Here is a 21,307-nt window from a genome sequence, read left to right on the forward strand (position 1 = left end):
GCAATCTCTTCAGCTACCTCTTTCAGAACCCTGGGGAGTAGTCCATCTGATCCAGGTGACTTATCCACCTTCAGACTTTTCAGCTTCCTAAGCACCTTCTCCTTAGTAACAGCAACAGCACTCACTCCTGGCATTCTACTAGCGTATTCCACAGTGAAGACCAATGCAAAATACTTCTTAAGTTCATCTGCCATTTCTTTGTCCCCCATTACTATCTCTTCAATCTCATTTTTCAGTGATCCAATACTCACTCTCCCCTTCTTGTACTCTTTATATATCTGAAAAAAATCTTTTGTATCCTCTTTTATATTACTGGCTTTCTTACCTTCATATCTCATTTTTCCTCCATGGCTTTTTAGTTGTCTTCTGATGGTTTTTAAAAGCTTCCTAATCTTTATGTTCACACTAAGTTTTGCAGTTTCTTTTGCTTTCATACTGTCTTTGATTTCCCTTGTCAGTCACAAGTACCTCATCCTCCCTTTAGAACACTTCTTCATCTTTAAGGACTATCTTTCCTGCACCTTCCAAATTGCTCACAGAAACTCCAGCCATTGCCACTCTGCTATCACCCCTGATAGTTTCCCCTTCCAGTCAACTTTGGCCAGCTCCCCCTCATGCCTCCGTAACTCCCTTTACTCCACTGTAATACTGATACATCCAATTTTAGCTTCTTCTCAAATTGCAAGGTGAATTCTATCATATCATAATCACTGCCTCCAAAGGGATCATTTACCTTAAGCTCACTAATCAGATCTGGGTCATTACATAACACACAATCCAGAATTGCTGTTCCCCTGCTGGGCTCAACCGCAAGCTGCTCTAAAAAACCATTTTGTAGGCATTCTACAAATACCCTTTCTTGGAACCAGCTCCAACCTGATGTTCTCAATCTACTTGCATATTGAAATCCCCCGTGACTATCACAATATTGCCTTTTACATTCTTTTGCTATCACCTGTTGTAATTTGTAGCCCTCATCCTGGCTGTTCAAAGTTCTGTATATAACTCCCATCAGGGTCTTTTTACCCTTGCAGTTTTTTAACTCTGTCCACAAGGATTCTACATCTCGTGTTCCTATGTCACCTCTTTCTAAGGATTTGAATTCCTTTTTTTTACCAAGAGAGCCACCCCACCCCTCTGCCTACCTGTTTTTCCTTTCAATACAATGTGTGTCCTCAGATGTTAACTATGATCGTCCCAACTATGATCTTCTTTCAGCCACGACTCAGCGATGCCCAAAATGTCATACTTGCCAATCTCTAACAGCACTACAAGATCATCTACCCTGTTCTGTATACTGCATGCATTCAAATATAACACCTTTAGTCCTGTATTCATCACCCTTTTCAATTTTGCAAAGTATACATATTTTGATGTTAAATTTAATTTGACTTACTTTGCTTTTGATTTAATTATGTATATAATCATGAGACTGCTTCTCAAACACTCAGCAACTGGATTCTGTAGTCTCAGTGAAACAGCATGAAATATTCTTACCCTGGGGCACACCTTCTCAGTGTGATAAATAATGATACTATATGAAAGCTACATAGGCTGAGAGAACCAGTGGTATGAAGACTGCAAGAGTCAAGCAAGAGGCATCAGCAGGAGAGAGGAAGATGGAGATTGAATTAAGGCATAACAGAGCAATGGGAGAAAGAGAATGTGACAGTGTCAGAGAATGAATTATGACTGGCTCGCCATAGGTTCAGCGTGATTATAGCAGGAGGCTGAAGGAGAGAAAATATTAGAGGATAAGTTAGCACAGTAATGAAAGAGCATGATAATATTGGGGCAATCAGATAAATGGTATCCAAATATGAATTTAGAAGTCTCAAAACCAGCACACATTTGTGAAGAGTTTTAAATAAGTAATATTATTCAATTTGGTTCAGCTTTATTGTAATTGAACCATACACATGCATGCAGCCAAATGAAAAATATTCCTCTGGGACCAAGGTGGAAAGTACAGTACATCAGACTCTAGCACATGAGATAATATCAACACAATAATATTAGCAGATAATAAAAATATTCAGTAGGTATATAAGTTGACAATTAAGAGTAAATACAACATATAGTTAAATATAGAATTGTCTGATGTGACTGGCAGTGTTACAAACAATGTGTACTGGGCGGTGCAGCCTTGCAGTATTTTGTGTGTGTGGGTGTGTGAGTGAACCTCTGTCAGAAGCAGCAGGAACCAAGCACATTATCCCAATGGATTAAGAAGTCGATCTGTCAAGTCATAGAGTTATCCGGGATGGAAACAGAACCTTCAACCTGGCTCTTCTACGTTGACCAAGATGCTCATCTGAGCTGGTCCCACTTGCCTGCATTTGGCCCATTTCCTATCCATGTATCCTGACAGAATGTCTTTAAAATGTAATTGCACCCACCACTACCCCGTCCACTTGCTGCTCACTCCACATATCCATCACCCTGTATGGGAAAATTGCCCCTGAGTCCCCTTTCAATTACTTTGCTCTCTTCTTAAACCTCTAACCTCCAGTGTTAGATGCCCCTACCCTGGAAGAAAAACACAGGGCCCTTTCACCTTATCTTTGTTCCTACTGTTGTTGTACACAAAGTTATGCCTTGGTCTCTCTGTCTCCAGGAAAAATAGTCCAAGTCTATCTAGTCTTTTCTTGTAGTTCTTGCCCTCCAGATCCATATCAACTTTGTGCATCTTTTCTGCACCCCTTGCAGCTTAATGATATGACTAAGTGACCAGAGCTGCACATAGTACTCAAAGTGTAGGCTCATCAAAATCTTGTTACAGATGTATCATGAGTCCCACACGACCCCAATTGCAGTGCTTTTGATAAACTTCTCTACACCAGTCTCTAAATATGGTCATTGTCTTTTCAGGCAAGTATGTCCAGGCACTTTCACAGTACTTGATCAGAACTGGCCAGGGCTGCTTCACCTCACTTTCAACGCAACCTTGTTTTGGCTGTTGTGACAATAGCAAGAGGCTGACCTGGGGTGGGGGAGGAGGTTCCAGTGTGTTGAAGCAACATAATGATGTGATGAGTTCTCAGTTGTTTTCAGTCTCATGCAGCAGTCAGTTGCCATCAGATTGAAATGGAAAACTTAAGATGGAGGCATCCTTAGGACTTCAGGGACAGTGGAAAATGGCTTCCATTTTTTGTTCTGGGGAAGCAAAAGACATCCCTGTCTCCTTCTCCTCTCATCTTTATTTTCTGAACAGACAGTGTTCACTTGGGATTGGATTTCTTATTAATTCGGAGCAAGAGAAGGCCATTGACCCCTCAAGCTTGCTCTGCCATTCAATATCATCATGGCTAATTTTCGTGTTTTGTCATCTTTGCTTACTTACTGTCATTATGCTGCTGGCATTTGGGGCAGCAATGAAGGTCCTCCATTTCTGGTGGTGTTCTAGGGCTTCCTTCATCGTGTCAGTAGCTTCCTCTCGGTTTTCACCACTGTCAGTCATGCAAGTCCCAAGTGGAGAGTTAGGAATACCATCGCAGTCAGATGTAAAAGGATTCTTCATTGATGTTTCTGTAGCAGTTTTGCTTTTACCAGTCGGGGTCATTATCCCTGAGCTGAACTCAGAGAACTGGTGGACCACTCTTAGTCTGGCCTGTACTCTTTGACCTATTTGGCGTGGTTGACCCCACCAAGAGCTAAAGCCTACTGAGTCCATGCCAGCTATCAGATTCCCATTTTCTTTTTACTGTACGCCTAAATTGATCTAATTTATTTCTCTCTGCTTTTCCCTCATCTCTCCCTGATCTAACCATTCACCGACACACTAGAGGCAATTTAAAGTGGCCAATTAACACCCTGAGAACACTTTCAAAATTGGCAAATTTGTTTGAGCAATTGAAAACAGGTAAGAAAGTAGAGGGTGGACGAGATGGGCAAAATCATCCCTCCTTTGCGGTTTCTCATTGATTTTTAACCAAAACCTTCCAACATCTCTTTTTTCATTACATGAGCTTTGATTGCACATTTAAGCTGTGTTTGTGCATTACTACCTGCAAGCTTGTGAAAGGTTTTGAGGGATCGCTGTAGCACATTTTGGTTTGGACTGGGTCAAACTTCCAACAGTGAGTATGCTCGGTGGTCACCTTATTAGGCACGTCTGTAGATGCAAATATCTAATCAACCAATCATGTGGCTGCAACCCAATGCGAAAAAGCATGCAGACATGATCAAGAGGTTCAGCTGTTGTTCAGACAAATCATCAGAATGGGGAAGAAATATGATCTAAGTGACTTTGACCATGGAATGATTGTTGGTGCCGGACAGAGCAGTTTGAGTATCTCAGAAACTGTTGATCTCCTGGAATTTTTATGCACAGCAGTCTCTAGAGTTTACAGAGAATGCTGCAAAAGCAAATGAGCGTCAGTTCTGTGGGGGAAAAAAATGCCTCATTAATGAAAGAGGACTGATGAGAGCAGCCAATCTGGTCCAAGCTAACAGGTAGGTGACAGTAAATCAACTAACCACATAATACAACAGTGGGGAACAGAAGAGCATCTCTGGATGCACAAGTTGTTGAAATTTTGTAGTGGACGTGCTACAGCATCAGTAGACCACAAGCATACTCTCAATGGCCGCTTTATTAGGAACAGGAGGTGGCCACAGAGGTGCAGAACTAAAACCCAAATCTTGTTTCCAGTTCTGTCTTCATCAGAGTATGTGGTTTTAAGTATAACTTGGAAATGTGGAAGTTGTCATTTTACAAGTAAAAAGGCACCTTTGGCATATAAAAGCTTCTCCAGAGCATGTCATATTGAAAAGGAATAACAGTTTGGAGAGAGAGAAAATGATAGGTTAGCAGGAGAGTGCCAGTGAATCTGTGTTTAGAATACTGCATTGACTAGAATCTGTGTGCAAGCCCTGTTAAAGCAGAAACTTGAGCAGAACTGGCAATTGTGTGGGAGCAGGGAGAGAGGGAACAGACAGACTCTCTTCAATTTACAGCTTCTAATGGCATGGTGTACTTCAGACCACTCTTTGAATACCATTGCCATGCTTTTAAGCAAGGATGTCCAAGGCGTTCCTATGTATACTGTAAGAGCAATTTCTTTGTGTGTTAATGACCGTACTTGCAATCCACATTCACTGATTTTTCTTCAAAGTAGAATGAGGTTAAAAATCATCCACACATCACGTGCATCCATTGCCTGACTAACTCCAACTAAACTTTTTTTCAATTTAACCAACTCATGTATTGTCTTGCCACTGTAATGAAAGAGCTCCATCTACGGGTTCACAAAGAATCAGCAGCCACTGTGAAATTAGTACACTTTATTAATATCAATTATTTCTTTGCTTATTAGTTTAAAAACTCAGGCATTTGAAACCATATAAAATATTCACTGTATTTAATTTCTGAATTATTTCATGAGATTCATGTTGTTTTCGCCATAGCTTTGTGTCTCACCTGGCTTCATGAGGCGAAATAGATTCAAGTATAATGTTTGCTTTCTTTTGAAAAGCTGATATTGAGACAATAGACAGGCCAAAGCACAACCTTGTTGGGATTTTTCATGCCAAAGTAAAATTATAAATTCAATAATGATTGAAGAAATTGTTTTTGTATTTTTATTAAGAGAAGAAACAATGCAATAGATATGTTAACATGGGGTTCGGCAGATGCTAGAAAGTCAGAGAAAAAGTCAAAACACACAAAAAAGTGCTGGAGGCACCATGGAGAGGAATAAAGAATCAATATTTCAGGCCAAAACCCCTTGATCAGGATTTGATGATGAAGGATCTCGGCCCGAAATGTCAACTATTCCTCTCCATAGATGTTGCTTGACTGGCTGAGTTCCTCCAGCATTTTGTGTTTGTCACTTGAGATAGCTTTGTTCTTAGCTTGTCCGCAGGGTGAAGCTTTGCTAGCATTTAATGTCCATCCCAAAACACCTCTGTGAAAATGTGATGATAAACCATCTTGCTGATCCTTTATAGTCTTTCTGGCAAAGTTGTTGTGGATAATGTAAGTAAAAGCTATTCCAGGATTTAGACCTTGCAAAAATGAAGCGACAACAATATATTTCCAAGTCAGGATGGTGTATGACATGAAACTTGCAATGATGGTGTTCCCATTTTTAAGAGGTGCGATCAAGGAAATCAAATTGCAGATAAACTGCACTACAGGCACTGAGGAAGAGGAAGTTAGGGTGAGAGAGATATAAATAAAATTATATCTGTCTTTGGCATTTGATAAGGTACCCCATGCAAGGCTTATTGAGAAAGTAAGGAGGCATGGGATCCAAGGGGACATTGCTTTGTGGATCCAGAACTGGCTAGCCCACAGAAGGCAAAGAGTGGTTGTAGACGGGTCATATTCTGCATGGAGGTCGGTGAACAGTGGTGTGCCTCGGGGAACTGTTCTGGGTCCCTTGCTCTTCATTATTTTTATAAATGACCTGGATGAGGAAGTGGAGGGATGGGTTAATAAATTTGCTGATGACACAAAGGTTGGGGGTGTTGTGGATAGTCTGGAGGACTATCAGAGGTTACAGTGGGACATTGATAGGATGAAAAACTGAGCTGAGAGGTGTCAGATGGAGTTCAACCCAGATAAGTGTGAAGTGGTTCATTTTGGTAGGTCAAATATGATGGCAGAATATAGTAGTAATGGTAAGACTCTTGGCAGTGTGGAGAATCAGAGGGATCTTGGGGTCCAATTCCATAGGATGCTCAAAGCAGTTGCACAGGTTAACTCTGTGGTTAAAAAGGCATATGGTATATTAGCCTTCATTAGTCATGGAATTGAATTTAGGAGCTGAGAGGTAATTTTGCAGTTATATAGGACCATGGTCAGACCCCACTTGGAGTACTGTGCTTAGTTCTGGTCGCCTCACTACAGGAAGGATGTGGAAACCATATTTCTATGGAGATTTCTCTGTGTAGAGGAGATTTACAAGGATGTTGCCTGGATTGGGGAGCATGCCTTATGAAGACAGGTTGAGTAAACTCGGTCTTTTCTCCTTGGAGTGACAGAGGATGAGAGGTGACCTGATAGAGGTGTATAAGATGATGAGGGGCATTGATCGTGTGGATAGTCAGAGGCTTTTTCCCAGGGCTGAAATGGTTGCCACAAGAGGACACAGGTTTAAGGTGCTGGGGAGTAGGTACAGAGGAGATGTCAGGGGTAAGTGTTTTATGCAGAGAATGATGAGTGTGTGGAATGGACTGCTGGCAACGGTGGTGGAGGCGGATACGAGAGGGTCTTTTAAGAGACTTTTGGATAGGTGCATGGAGCTTAGAAAAATAGACGTCTATGGATAACCCTAGTAATTTCTAAGGTAGGGACATGTTCAGCACAACTTTGTGGGCTGAAGGGCCTGTATTGTGCTGTAGGTTTTCTATGTTTCTATGTCAAGAATGGACAGAAGCAGACCAGTTTCCAGTGATTGAAGGAGTCCGAGTGAGCGGATAAAACTACGCAAAAGATTTAAGATGAGGATGAGGGGCTATGAATGATAGTACTGGTAATGTCTGTTGCTACACATTTACTCAAAAATCTTGCTGCAGTAATAACAATGTGAGAAATGTTGAATCTTGCTGTATATTTAAAGCAAAGTGCAATTAATGCACCATCTGTGAACCAAGAGGCGAAACCAAAGCACAGTTGAACAGTTTGGCACAGACTAGATGGGCTGAAGGGCCTGTTTCTGTGATGTAGTGTTATATGACACTAGTTAGTGGAGCTGCTGCCTGACAGCTCCATTGACCTGTGTTCAATCCTGACCTCCTGTGCTGTCTGTGTGGAGCCCGCATGTTCTCGGGTTGGTTTCCTATGGGTGCTTCGGTTCCCTTGATTCCAGGAAAATGCAGGTTAGTAGATTAGTTGGCAACTATCAATTTCCCCTTGTGTGTAGGTGAGTGAAAAATCTGGAGGGAGAGGATGGGTTTAATGTGAATGAGTACTTGATGGTTTGTTTAGCACTGTCGTCCAGAGAGGGCCTATTGCCATTGTGTGTGTCTCTTTGGTGTACCTGCAATGGGCAGAGTGATTTATAATGAGTTAAACTTTCATGCCACAGTAACACTTCAATCATCAGGCTCCTGAAGCAGTGCGGATAACTTCACTCACCAGAACTCTGAACTGATTCTACGACCTATGGACTCACTTTCAAGGACTCTACAACTCATATTCTCAGTGTGTAGATTTTCATTGATCCTGTTGTAATTCCTTGTTCTACTATGAATACCAGTAATAAAACTAATCGCAGGATAATATAAAGTGATATTTTGTAGGCTTCTGTTAGTCTAGATAGACCATGGATTTGCGCCTTGGAAAGTTTCCAGGGCGCAAGCCTGGGCAAGGTTTTTTTTTAATGGAAGACCAGCAGTTGCCCAAGCTGCAAGTCTCCCCTCTCCATGCCACCAATGTTGTCCAAGGGAAGGGCGTTAGGACCCATACAACTTGGCACCGGTGTTGTCGCAGAGCAATGTGTGGTTAAGTGCTTTGCTCAAAAACACACACATAACCTCAGCCAAGGCTCAAACTAGCAACCTTCAGATCACTAGTCAACACCTTAACCACCTGGCCATGCGCCAACATGAAGTGATATATATGTGCTGTGATAATAAGTTTAAATGTTGCTGACAATTGACAGTCACTCTATTTAATAACTTCAGTAAACTGATTTTGTTCATTTTCTTGCCAAACCTTTTCAATTGTTTGCTGTTTTCCTGTGTTTAAACTCGTTTCACTGCTTGAATCAGGGAAACACGCTTGTGTCCATAGAGGAAGGTATCAAATGAGCATTGTAAGTCCTGGCATGTTGGCTTAAGCACCAACTTTGTAAATATAAGGTTGTGTGTGGGTTTGAATCCCAGGAGTGGTATTAACTAGAATTTGTTGCCAAACTCTGTTGCTCAGTAATACATGAACATAGACTAGATTAGAGAGCAACTTGTGAGGACGCTTTTAATCAAACAAGCTAATTAGCAGGAAAAATAGTAAAATACTAATTAGTATTACAGAGATTGGCAATGGCTTATTACTGTCATGTGTACCAACTTTGAGTGAAAAAGTTTGAATGCCGTACGTAAAGATATTGAGGTAATAAAAAGAATGCAGATGTGAGCGGGTGTTCAGCACTGTCTGCCAGCCTCTCACTCGCTGCTGCTGGAGGAAGGTGTCTGCATTCGAATGGCTTCTCTCTCCCTTGATGCTGTCAGAGGATGGTGCGAGAGTACAGTGTTGGGCAAGGTTTCATCAACACAGTTTTTGGGTTGAAGTCTCTTGTTCACGTTATCATGTGTTTCTGGTTTCTGGTCACCCCCATTTTTTTTTTGTTGCTATTTTGGGTGATTTTGATCAATACAGCCTGCAGATAAAGAACTGAGCTGAACTGAATATGCCTGAACTTTTTCTTTGTTGTGTTTTATATTCTGTGTGTTATTCACTAATTTTTTTTTTATTACCATTTGCGAGATTCTTTGGCACATTGGGAGGGGGTGTTTGATGTTTTTCTTCGAGCAAGTTTCGTGGTTTTCTTTGTTTCATGGCTGTCTGTGGGGAGGACGAATCTCAGAGTTAACACAAAGTACACTGCAGGTGCTGTGGTCAAATCAACACGTTGAATCTCAGGGTTGTTTACTTTGATAATAAATGTACTTTGAATCTTTGAGAGTTGATAACCCTTTTTCATTCTGACGAGGGCCATCAATGTGTAGTGTTAGCTTTGTTTTCTTCTCCATATGTACAGCTGGATAAATAAGGGTGCAAGTGTATTGTCAGAACACTTGAGTACAGGATTTGGGAAGTTATGAAACAGTTATATACGATGTCGGTGAGGCTGCACTTGGAATATTATGTACAGTTTTGAGGGATCACCTGCGAGAGATGCATAAGATCATGAGGAGTCTAGATAGGGTGAAAGCACGTAGCCTTTTTACCCCAGGGAGAGGTACTAAAAACAAGAGGGCATAGGTTTAAGATCAGAAGCGAGAGATTTAAAAGGGACATCAGGAGCAGCTTCTTCACATATAGAGTGTTGTGTATTTGGAATGCAGTTGAGGTGGACACATTAGCACCATTTAAAAGCCATCTAGATAAGTATGAGGATAGGAGAGGTTTTGGAGCCTTTGGGCCAAACATTAGCATTGTGGGAATGATGGTAATAAATGCTGAGCTATAGTTGAAGAACAGCATCGTGACATATGTGTTTATGTTGTCCAAGTGGTCTAAAGCCGTGTGAAGAGCTATTGAGATTGCGTCTGCCCTTGACCTATTGTGGTGATAGGCAAATTGCAATGGGTCCAGGTTCTTGCTGGGGCAAGAATTCAATCTAGTCATGACCAACCTCTCAAAGCATTTAATCACTGTCGATGTGAGTGCTACTGATTGATAGTCATTAATGAAACCCTCATTTTTCTTCTTAGGCACTGGTATATTTGTTGCCTTTTCGAAGCAAATGGGAACTTCCACCCGTAGCAGTGAGAGGTTGAAAATGTCCTTAAATACTCCCGCTAGTTGGTTGGCTTAGGTTTTCAGAGCCTTACCAGGTACTCCATCTGGACCTTCTACCTTGCGAGGGTTCACCCTCTTTAAAGACAACCTAACATTGGCCTCTGAGACAGAGATCACAGGGTCACTGGGTGCAGCAGGGATCTTCACAGCTGTAGTTGTGTTCTGCCTTTCAAAGCGGGCATAGAAGGTGTTGAGTTCATCTGGTAGTGAAGCATCGCTGCCATTCACGCTATTAGGTTTCACTTTGTAGGAAGTATTGTCTTGTAACCCTGCCAGAGCTGTCGTGCATCCATGTCACATCCAACCTCATTCAAAATTGTCTCTTTGCACTTGAAATAGCCCTCTGCAAATCATATCTGGTTTTCTGGTGCAGGCCTGAGTCGCCAGGCTTGAATGCTACAGATCTAGCCTTCAGCTGACGACATACCTCCTGGTTAATCCATGGCTTTTGGTTTGGAAATGTCCAGTAAGTCTTCGTAGGCACACACTCATCCACAGGTTTTAATGAAGTCGGTAACAACTGCAGCATACTCATCCAGGTTCAAAGATGAATCCCTGAATACAGTCCAGTCCACCAATTCAAAGCAGTCCTGTAGGCACTTCTGTGCTTCCTTTGTCCAAACCTCCTTGGCCCTCACTACTGGTGCTGCAGTCTTCAGTCTCTGCCTATACTCAGGGAGTAGAAGTACAGCCAGGTGATCAAACTTCGTGAAGTGAGGGAGCGGAATAGCACGGTAGGCATTCTTGATGGTGGTGTAGCAATGGTTCAGTGTGTTGTTTCCTCTGGTATTGCAAGTGACCTGTTGATGGAAATTGCATGCTGCATCCCAGCTCTTTACTTCATCCCTCCCCCTCCCGGTTTCACCTATCACCTTCTGTTTCTCTTCCCCTTCCACCCACCTTTTAAATCTACTCATCTTTTTTTTCTCAGCCCAAAACGTCAACTGTACTTTTTTCCATAGATGCTGCCTGGCCTGCTGAGTTCCTCCAGCATTCTGTGTGTGTTGCTTGGGTTTCCAGCATCTGCAGATTTTCTCTAGTTTGAGTTTGGCCAGGCAGACAGTTTCCACACTGTATGGCTCTATGATTCCAGTATTGTGTTGCTATGAACCTACTGAGAGAGTGCAATGCAGGTAAACAAATCAGGCCCGCAGCACGAGAACAGTAATTTTATAAAGTACAATGATTGTAATGAGAGAATCTGCTGGGGACAACTGGCAAAGAGTTGCCACACTCTGGCACCATCTTGAGACTTTCTGAGAGGCAAATGTAATGATACTGCTCTGTACAGAAAGGGTTAAGAACAGGGGGAGGCCATTCAACAGCTTGAGCTTTTTCCATCGTTCTTTGAGATTAAGCCTAACAACATATGCTCAACAATTCCAATTTTCATTTATGTCTTCGGTTGATAAATAGCTTTCAGTCTCATATTTAAGAATAATCTATTGTCAATTGTGAAAGGTCGTTCCAAAACTCTGTGTGTCTCTTAAGTTCAATCCTTTAACACTTGGCTCCAATGTTTAGTCAGTGAACTTTAGTACCCAGGCGGTGAAAATAATTTCTCTGTCTACTGTATTAGTTCTAATGGATATCTTGAAATTTTTAGTGAAATCCCCCACAACTAAAATCTGAGAGATAACCACAGGTTATGTCTGAGTAATAGTGAAAGGGCGTTGACTAAATACTACAGGGGCTAAAAATTAAATTCCATTCATTTCTGAAAGCTGTCTGTGCAATGGGTTTGAAATGAAAGGCAGCAAGGGAAAAAAAGCATATTCACACATATTTGTAACTATTGAAGTACCAGTATATGTGTGGCCATACATATGCATGTGTGTGTTCTCTCGCTCTCTCTCTCTCTCGTGCCCACGCACACACACAGAATGACATAGACAAAGTGCATGGAATAAGGAAGGAAAAGGAAGCTTCTCCAGGATACTCATTAATACTTAAGAGCAGACCCATTCCAAAACTATGTGCACTTTCCTGTTAGAACTATGTAACACCATCAGCAGGTCTCTAAGTTCCTCTGGCCTGCAGGGGGTGCACCCTACTGTGTTTCATATCTTTGAGCTTTTATAGCATACTCAGCTTCAAGAAAAGGCACTCAAGTAATCAGGAACATACTACCACTACATTTTAAAATACATTCCAGTGTTGAAGCTACTGAACAGCATTTTAACTCAACAGTTTTGTTCTGTCATTCAGTTAAATCCACACTCCATTGTAAAATTTATTGAGTCTGTGTACTTTTTTACAGTAATCCCATTTATTCACCCATCAACTCCACCCTTCGCCTTCCCAAATTCTACCCTATCAAGGATCTATTTTATTCACAATATTAGGTCATCGATGTAGAATTTTGGTGTTACATGCAACAAAAATGACAACATTCAACCAGTATATAGAATAAAGAATTGTGTAAAATACATTTAGAAGTACAAATATGAATATGTGGGGACACATAAATGTCGACATGTATTATGGGCAATTTGCAATGAACAATTCACCTACCAGCCTACATGTCTTGCAATGTGGGAGGGAAATGGAGTCCCTCGAAAAAACCCACATTCTCACAGGGAGAAAATGTATATTTCATCTCTTTTAACCCTTCAGTTTCTTGATCTTAATGCCCACAGTGTGGCAATGAAAACTCTTCAAACGTACTTCATTGATCATAAAAGATGTGGGGATGTATAAAGGTCCTGAAGGAAACGAGCATTTGTTCAAGGCTTTTTTTCCAACAACTGAAATGATAAAATTTGGAAGACTAAAAGTGAATAGATGTTTAAACAGGCTTTGATCACAATGACGCATTGACTTGTTTATCCACTTGGCATAATTTACCTATTATTTAATTATTTATGGTTTTATATTGCTATATTTCTACACTATTCTTGGTTGGTGCGACTGTAATGAAACCCAATTTCCCTAGGGATCAATAAAGCGTGTCTGTCTGTCTTGTTGTTGATTTAGTCAACTTCCAATAACTGGCTCAGAATATGGCGTGGCAGTGTAGTGGTTAGTATAATGCTACTACAGTGCAGGCGATCCAGGTTCAATTCTGCCACTGTCTGTAAGGAGTTTGTACATTCTCCTCGTGACTGTGTGGGTTTCTTCCTGGTGCTCCGGTTTCCTCCCACATTCCTAAGACGTACAGGATAGTAGATTATTTGGTCACATGGGTGTAATTGGGCAGTGTAGGCTTGTTGGGCTGGAAGGGCCTGTTACTGTGCTGTATCTGTAAATAAAAAACTGTGCTTAAAAGAAGATTGTGCGGTAACACTTAGACTGAAGGTTAAGTCCTTCACTTGTGCTCGACCAACTTTCCACTCCCAGATGGCAAAGTAATGAGGATAAACCTATTTACAGTTCATGTGGCCGAATTCTAGACTTTACTGCCTTTAGCTGAGGTGGACGCAGGTTCCAAGAGGAAATTTAAAAAATACATATTGAGGAAAAAATTTCAGGATGATGGAGAAAGGGCTGGAGGGCACAACTAACAAGTTGCTCTATTTGAGAGCTGGTATGGTTGTAGTGGGCCAAATGGCCTTTTTCTTTGATATAATTGTAATGTATGGATCTGTTTCTTTTAGAACAATGACCCCCCCCCTCAGCATCATGTTTTGATCTGTTGTCTGCCTATGCAGTGTTGTCTATGTATGCACATTGTACGCGCTGTCTCTCACAATGTGAATGCACCTGTTAAAGCCATCTCACGTGTTTTTATTTAACTGATGTGCAGTTGTGCATAGACACAAATAAACCTGAATGTAAGAACAGATCACGAACTGCACCAATTTACGGGATGAGACAGCGAGGGTTAAACAGCATGAGAAGGCTATCACAGATGCCTTCTGTGTGAGTACAGTACATAGTAACAGTGAAAGACACACTGAATTTAAAGGGAAAATATTATGCCAATGGCTTCAGTCAGGAAAGTTGACAAATTTGATAGCACTAATGAAGGCTGGGAGTCATATACGAGGGGAGATTGATAAGTTCGTGGCCTAAGGCAGAAGGAGATGAGTTATACAGCTCTCGTTACATGCACGTGCAGTTCAACTTTTTGAGCGATTATGCAGAAAGTTTGAAGTTAATAGCTCATCTCCTTCTACCCTAGGCTACAAACTTATCAATCACCCTGTTGAGTCACTAACTTCAAACTTTCTGCATAATCACTCAAAGAGCTGACCTGCATGTGCACGTAACAAGAGCTGTATAACTCATCTCCTTCTACCTTACGCCACAAACTTATCAATCACCCCTGCTGTGGACACCTTCTGGAGGTCCAAGATCCGTATGCTCCACAAGCGCTGGACTAAGTGTGTCAATGTAGGAGGGGACTATGTTGAAAAATAAATGTGCTAGGTTTTCTAAAATTGATTCCTCCTACCTTAGGCCATGAACTTATCAATCACCCCTCGTATGAGAGGATTGAACTGTATTGTAACATGAACAACATGGAGAAGCAAAAGAAAGCCTCTGCACTTCTGAGCTTAATGGGTCCAAGAACGTTCAATCTTTTACACAGCTTAGTAACCCCTGCAAAGCCAGCAAACAAGACTTTTGATGAAGTTTTTATAATTTTACAAAATCACTTGAACCCTGAACTGCTGGTAATAGCTGACAGATTTAGATTTTACAAAAGGAACCAGTGAAACGATGAAAGCCTTTCTGAATACATTGCAGAACTGCGCAAACTTTCCCAGTACTGTGACTTTAGAGGTGGACTTTCCGAATCATTTAGGGGCAGGCTTGTATATGGCATATATAGTCAAAGCACTCAAAAGAGGCAACTGTCTGAAAGAGATCTAGTCTTAGAATGGGCATTGACCATTGCAATATCGTTAGAGACTGCAGCAAAGGATGCAGCAGAACCACAGAAAAGGTTAGAGTGTGAGATGCACAAAATGTCCCTGAATGGTGCAAAAAGCCAAAAATGTTATTGATGTGGTAAATCCTCCCATGATGCAAATGACTGTTGTTTCAAAGAAAAAGTCTGCAGAGAGTGTCACAGACAAGGTCACATAGAGAGAGGGTGCAAGGCAGACAAAAAGCACAACCAAATGAAAATCTCAAGCATAAAACTGAGCAAATGCATAAAGTTACCGAATGTAAAACAGAATCAGACAATATAGAGTCTGACAAAGGTGAATTGCCATGCCTAGAACTGCATTGTATAACTGAAGCAGATCACAAAATCATCTGGATCACAATAGATGTGTCTGGTGTAAAGCTGAAACTGGAGCTGGATACAGAGTCAGCTTTGTCCATAGTTCCAGGGGCTGACTAACAACAGACTGTTTTCTAAGTTACCATTAGAGAAGACCTCTGTGATGCTAAAGGCTTACACAGGTGAAAGAGTGTCTCCCAAAGGCAAACTGGAAGTAAATGTGATGTGTAGAGGCCAAGCACATCAATTAGAGCTATATGCATTGAAAAGTGGAGAGCCAGCACTTTTCAGACGTGAATGGTCCAACTAGACTGGCACTCAATCAAAGCTCTCAGTGTGACATCAACAGGTAACTGCAGCCCAAATGGTAGCACTCACCAGAGGCTGTCACAGCTGCTTAATGCTAATGTGAAGATGTTTGAGAAGGGAATAGATAAACAGATCGAAGATTTGGCCAAAAGCTGATTAGGATGCCAAGAAGTTCAAAATGCACTGTCACAGGCACTTTTATACCTGTGGGGCTTTGCTAGTCCATTCATGGACTCCATGTTTCTAATTGCTGTGGATGCTCATTTGAAGTGGCTGGAGGTTTTACCAATCAAGACAACCACCTCAGCAAAAACTGTCTCTGCTCTGAGGACTATCTTAGCCAAAAGCAGCTTACCAGAACAAATTGTGAGTGACAATGGATACAAGAATTCTGACTGTTTTTGAAGAAAAATGGCATCAGACATTTCAAGTCAGCTCCTCACTGCCCAGCAACAAATAGATTAGCTGAAAGATTTATCCAGACCTTCAAGAAGTCCACTAAAGAGATGGACAAAAAGGACATTTCTCTACAGCACAAGGTGGACAACTTCGTTTTTGTGTTCATCTGATGACAAAGCAAATAACTGCAATGCTGCTCATGAGCAGAAATATGAGATCTCACATAGACCTCCTGAAACTGGATATATGGAGGGAGGGACAGAATAAACAGTTCAGCTGGTTGCCAGGGGAAACAGTAAGGAGCTTTGAGAATGGCCAGGAAATCCTAGCACGTGATTAATGAGAAGACAAGTGGACATCCAGTAGGACAGCTACAAGAAATGGACCACTGATGTACATGGTGGATGTTGGAGATCAGACATGGAGACATCATCTGGACCAGATACTAGATGCTCAACTGAAGAACACACCTGCGTCAATTGCATCCAACAAAACAGACACATTACAGTCACTGGACTTTCCTCACAGGAACGATCATGTCACTGACAGCAACATGACACGGGAAACTGAGAACATCATCTTAGACAGGACATCTACCAAACCCAATGTGATTCCACAAGTACAGAGCTGTCAAGAAAATGTTATCGTTGACAAGACACCTGCCAAACCTGATGCCACTCCACAGGTGCAGAGGTGCTATCCTAAAAGAAACAGAGCACCACCCAAAAGACTGAATCTTTAGAACTGTGAAGTTAGTTATGGACTGTTATTGTGAAAGCACGTTTACTTGGAATATGAGTTTATGAAAGGGAAATGTAATATATTTGCACATATACAGTTTTATGTTGCATTAATCTAAAGGGGGAGGAGGTGTAATGTATGGATCTATTTCTTTTAGAGCAATGACGCCCCCCCCCACCAAACACTACATATTAATCTGTGTCTGTGCATGCGCTGTTGTCTACGTATGTACATTGCTCTCTCACCCTCTCGCTGCAATGAGAATATACCAGTTAAAGCCATCTCCTGTGTGCGTGTTTTTATTTAATTGATATGTAGTTGTGCACGAACACAACAGTAACCATCCCATGATTCATTACTTCTGAAAGCAGATTCATCAGATCAAACTCACAGATGTGATTGTAGAGTTCACCCTTGAAACAATCCATTCGGCTTGTTTTGTGATCCACTTCCTCCAGAGCCAGTAAATTATAATTGCAGTGCTCCTCAGCTGCAAAACCCGCTTCAGCTCTTTGGCAATGCTTCTTTGACATAAGCACATCACACAATTTCTACTACGAAGGCAGAGGCAGCAAGCAGTACAGCATACAAACAGGGCCCTGTGGCCCACGATGTTGTGCTAAACTACTATAATTAAGTCAGAAATTAAATGCCCAATTAAAGTAATTCCTTCTGCCAATGCAAGGTCCATATCATTCCATTCTCTGCACATTTATTTAACTATCTAGGGACCCCTTAAACACTTCCAGCAGAGCAGATTCAATGAGACAAATGGCCTAGCTCTGTTGCAATGTCTTATGGTCTTATCATATTTGCCTCCACTACCGATCCTGGCATTGTATTCCAGGCACCCTCCTCTCTGAAAAACAAATTACCCTGTGTATCTCCTTTGAACTTACCCTTTGTCACCTTATATGCATGCCCTCTAACCCTGGGAAAAAATATGTAAAAGATCATTATTTGTGGATTCTTCTCTGATGCCATGCCTTCCTGATCTGGCAGTCTATTATCTGATCCTTCACTGATGCTTGCTCTAAATCTACAGTGGACTCAACATCACCTAAAGGACTGCATTTGTTCAAAAAAGGGACTTATCACTACTTTCTAAAGGTCACTTCGGGAGAAGTAACAAGTGTTTGCTTTGCCTTCAGTTCCCTCATCTTGCAACTGAATAAATGAGAAGATATCTTGGAGGTATTTCTGCGAGGGCTGATGTTTGCAAAAGTAATATTTGTTTTCTTGCATTGCAGCTCAATTATAGTTTCAATGTCCTTGATGTGTGTAAACTTGGTTTTGAAATTTAACACATCCATGCAGCTAGAAGCTGTTCCTTGTGGGTATTTATTTTTTGCTGAGTCTTTCTTTGCTGTTGTTTTAATAGGTAGAAGCCACTGATGCAGATGAAGGAGATAATGGGAAGATCTGGTACAGAATCCTGTCAGGTAATGTTGACCTGCTCCTGCTCCACTTGTCTGATGTGGCATGAAGTATTAGAATCTAATTCGAAGGGCTGTTTTAGATGGAAAAAGATGTTTTCCACAGAGTTTGCTATATGGATTAACTGGCTAGACAGAAGGATCACATCAGTTTAATTAGCATCAATAGGAGGATCTCTATCCAAGGCAGCTTTGAATCTTCTTTACATTATCCGTCATGGCTTAGTGGGCTTCATTTTCAGGGAGTCTGAAGAGTGTGCCTTCAAGTCCCACTCTAGAAGATCAACTACACAATCTAGACTTTATCTGTTGCAGTCTGAGGTAGTACTTCACAGCTGAGGGTGCTTCACTTCAGGTGAGAGATGTTACATGAATGTCATAAATGAGGTTCTGATGGTACCTGCCTCCCAAGAAGGCTTGATATCAGGTCTTAATTATATTACTGCTTTGCAATATCTTTTGACATCTTACCATGTAAAAGACCATGTTAATCCAACTTGTTTTGGTCTTTAAAATGGTTTGGATGTTGCCTTGTTAGATGTAAGTTTTCAGACACAGCATGATACAAGATGGAATTCATTTTCATGGACACAGATACCTTAACAAAATTAACTCAGCTGATTATTATGACATGTTTTCCTCCAGGCAGTGATTGTGTATTATGATATTATAGCTACTTAACCAAGTTCCCTTTGAATTATTTTATGTCCTCCAATATTTTTTACTCCCAACTTGCTATATTCACCAAGCTTCCTCTGTACCAATTTCTCAATACAATATTAAAATTTCTTCTTCATAAACTATTTTATTGGTTTTATAAAACAACAAATTTCACAACATATTTTAGTGTTGATAAATCTGATTCTGATTCTGATTTTAACTTACATCCAAAGCCTACTTTCTCACATTTATGTTACATTGAGCTGTGCCTGCCACTAACTATCAGCCTATCTGACACCTTAGTTTAATAACACAAAAAGTGCTGAAGGAACTCAGTGATTCAGGGAGCAGCTAGAGAAGGAAATGGACTGCTGACATTTCTGGTCAAGACCTTTCATCAGGACTGGAAAGAAGGGTGATAGAATAAAAAGTTGGGGGAGGGGTGGAGCAAATGCTGATAGACTTGCTGATAGAAGTGCTGATAGGTAAGGGGTGGGGGGTGGGTGATAGAAATCTGAAAGAGGGCCAGTTAGGGAATAATCTAAGGAGCTAGGTGATGATTGGTGGAAATGACGAAGGGCTGAAGAAGATGGAATCTGATGAGAGAGGACGGTGGACGGTGGAATAAAGGAAGGAAGTGAGGGGGAACTCCAATGGGTGCTGGTGTGGTGAAACTTTTCATGTCTAATAAAGCTCCAGGAAAGGAAGCATGTCTAAGCAGGAAGAACAAGACAAAGGCCACTAACAGCTTATCTTTCTCTCATCTTTTCCACTTAGGTATATTTCCTTTCCTAGAGATTTACTAGACATGATAAACTCTGCCACATCAACATTGAGACCATTCCACTTTTTAAGATAATTCTAGTTGGAAACAGTTGAAAGTTCAAAGAGAAGATAATTGCTCTGTAAAGAGAGTAAGTTAGTGAGATACGTAGATGATGTAATAAGATCTAAATGCCTTCGTTCTACCAACTCCTATTGTTCTACAAGACTTTGCAGTTTAAGTTTAATGGCAAATTGGAAGTAGTAGTCAACTATAGAAATACTGTAATACTAATTTTGTCATTAGCATGAGTTGGTAGTCTATCTTTCTAGGAGATGACTGCTAGGTAAAGGCTTTACCTACCAGCAACATGGGCTTTTGGTGATTCCACTGAGTTCATGTAACCAAAGAGCTGATGCAGGGTGCATCCTGTCTCATGGAATACCCCACTGCTTCCCAGAAAGACAATGGGGAAAATAAATGTTTTAAGGAAATTTGGTCACGAGGATATATTTTTAGCTTCAGAACTGTTGGCTTCATGTGTGTGTTTTTTATTTCCAGGAAATTCCAATGATAACTTCCAGATGGACCAAGCCACTGGACTCATCTCCAGAGGAAACCGCCCACTGGACAGAGAGAGCAGCACTACCCACGTATTGGAGGTGGAAGCTTACAATAATGACTTTGGCAGGATGAGGAGCTCAGTCAGAGTAAGAGCCAAAGTCTCACTCACACGTCTCTTATGACACAGGAGTAGAATTAAGCCATTTATCCCAAAGAGTCTGCTCTGTCAATCGATCATTGCTGATTTATTTTCCCCCTCAATTCTATTCTCTTGCCTTCTCCCCTAAACCTTTGATGCCCTTACTAATCAAAAGCCTATCGACCTCCACTTTAAATATACATAGTGATTTGGCCTCCACAGCTGTCTGTGGTAATGAATTCCACTGATATATCACCCTCTGGATAAAGAAGTTCCCAGTACAATGACCTTGTACCGCTGTGTGTTCCACCATGTTCCAATTGGTATCCAACCCAGCACAGCATTAGGATGGCTTATGATTGGTGGTTGCTCCATCCATGGGGACATAAGCTACTGCTGTACTCAACTCTGATTTAGATCAAAGAAGTTACACGGCTGCGTAAATCTGGCTCATGTTGCCAGGTAGAGCAGTACTTCTGCTTTCTGGTTAACATATACCCAATAGGTGGACAGCTGTGATTCAACTATATGACCAAAGGGTTGCTCAGGGAGATGGTAGACATGCATCGTTCGCAGCAACAAAATCATTATGGAACCGAGGTGGCTGCCAGTACTTCTGTAGCATAGAAATAGTTGTACTGTGGGT

General features: G+C 41.2%; 1 protein-coding gene across 1 annotated transcript in view; it reads left to right on the forward strand.

The window, feature by feature from the left end:
* cdh23 (cadherin-related 23) overlaps positions 1-21,307 on the forward strand; it is a 1,051,763-nt gene that overhangs the window by 732,199 nt on the left and 298,257 nt on the right. The window contains exons 28-29 of the mRNA XM_073025359.1: positions 18,481-18,541; positions 20,520-20,668. Of these exons, the coding sequence (XP_072881460.1) occupies positions 18,481-18,541; positions 20,520-20,668 (210 nt within the window). The remainder of the gene's footprint in view (positions 1-18,480; positions 18,542-20,519; positions 20,669-21,307) is intronic.

This window comes from Hemitrygon akajei, chromosome 21 (assembly GCF_048418815.1).
Source record: "Hemitrygon akajei chromosome 21, sHemAka1.3, whole genome shotgun sequence".
Lineage (NCBI taxonomy): Eukaryota > Metazoa > Chordata > Chondrichthyes > Myliobatiformes > Dasyatidae > Hemitrygon > Hemitrygon akajei.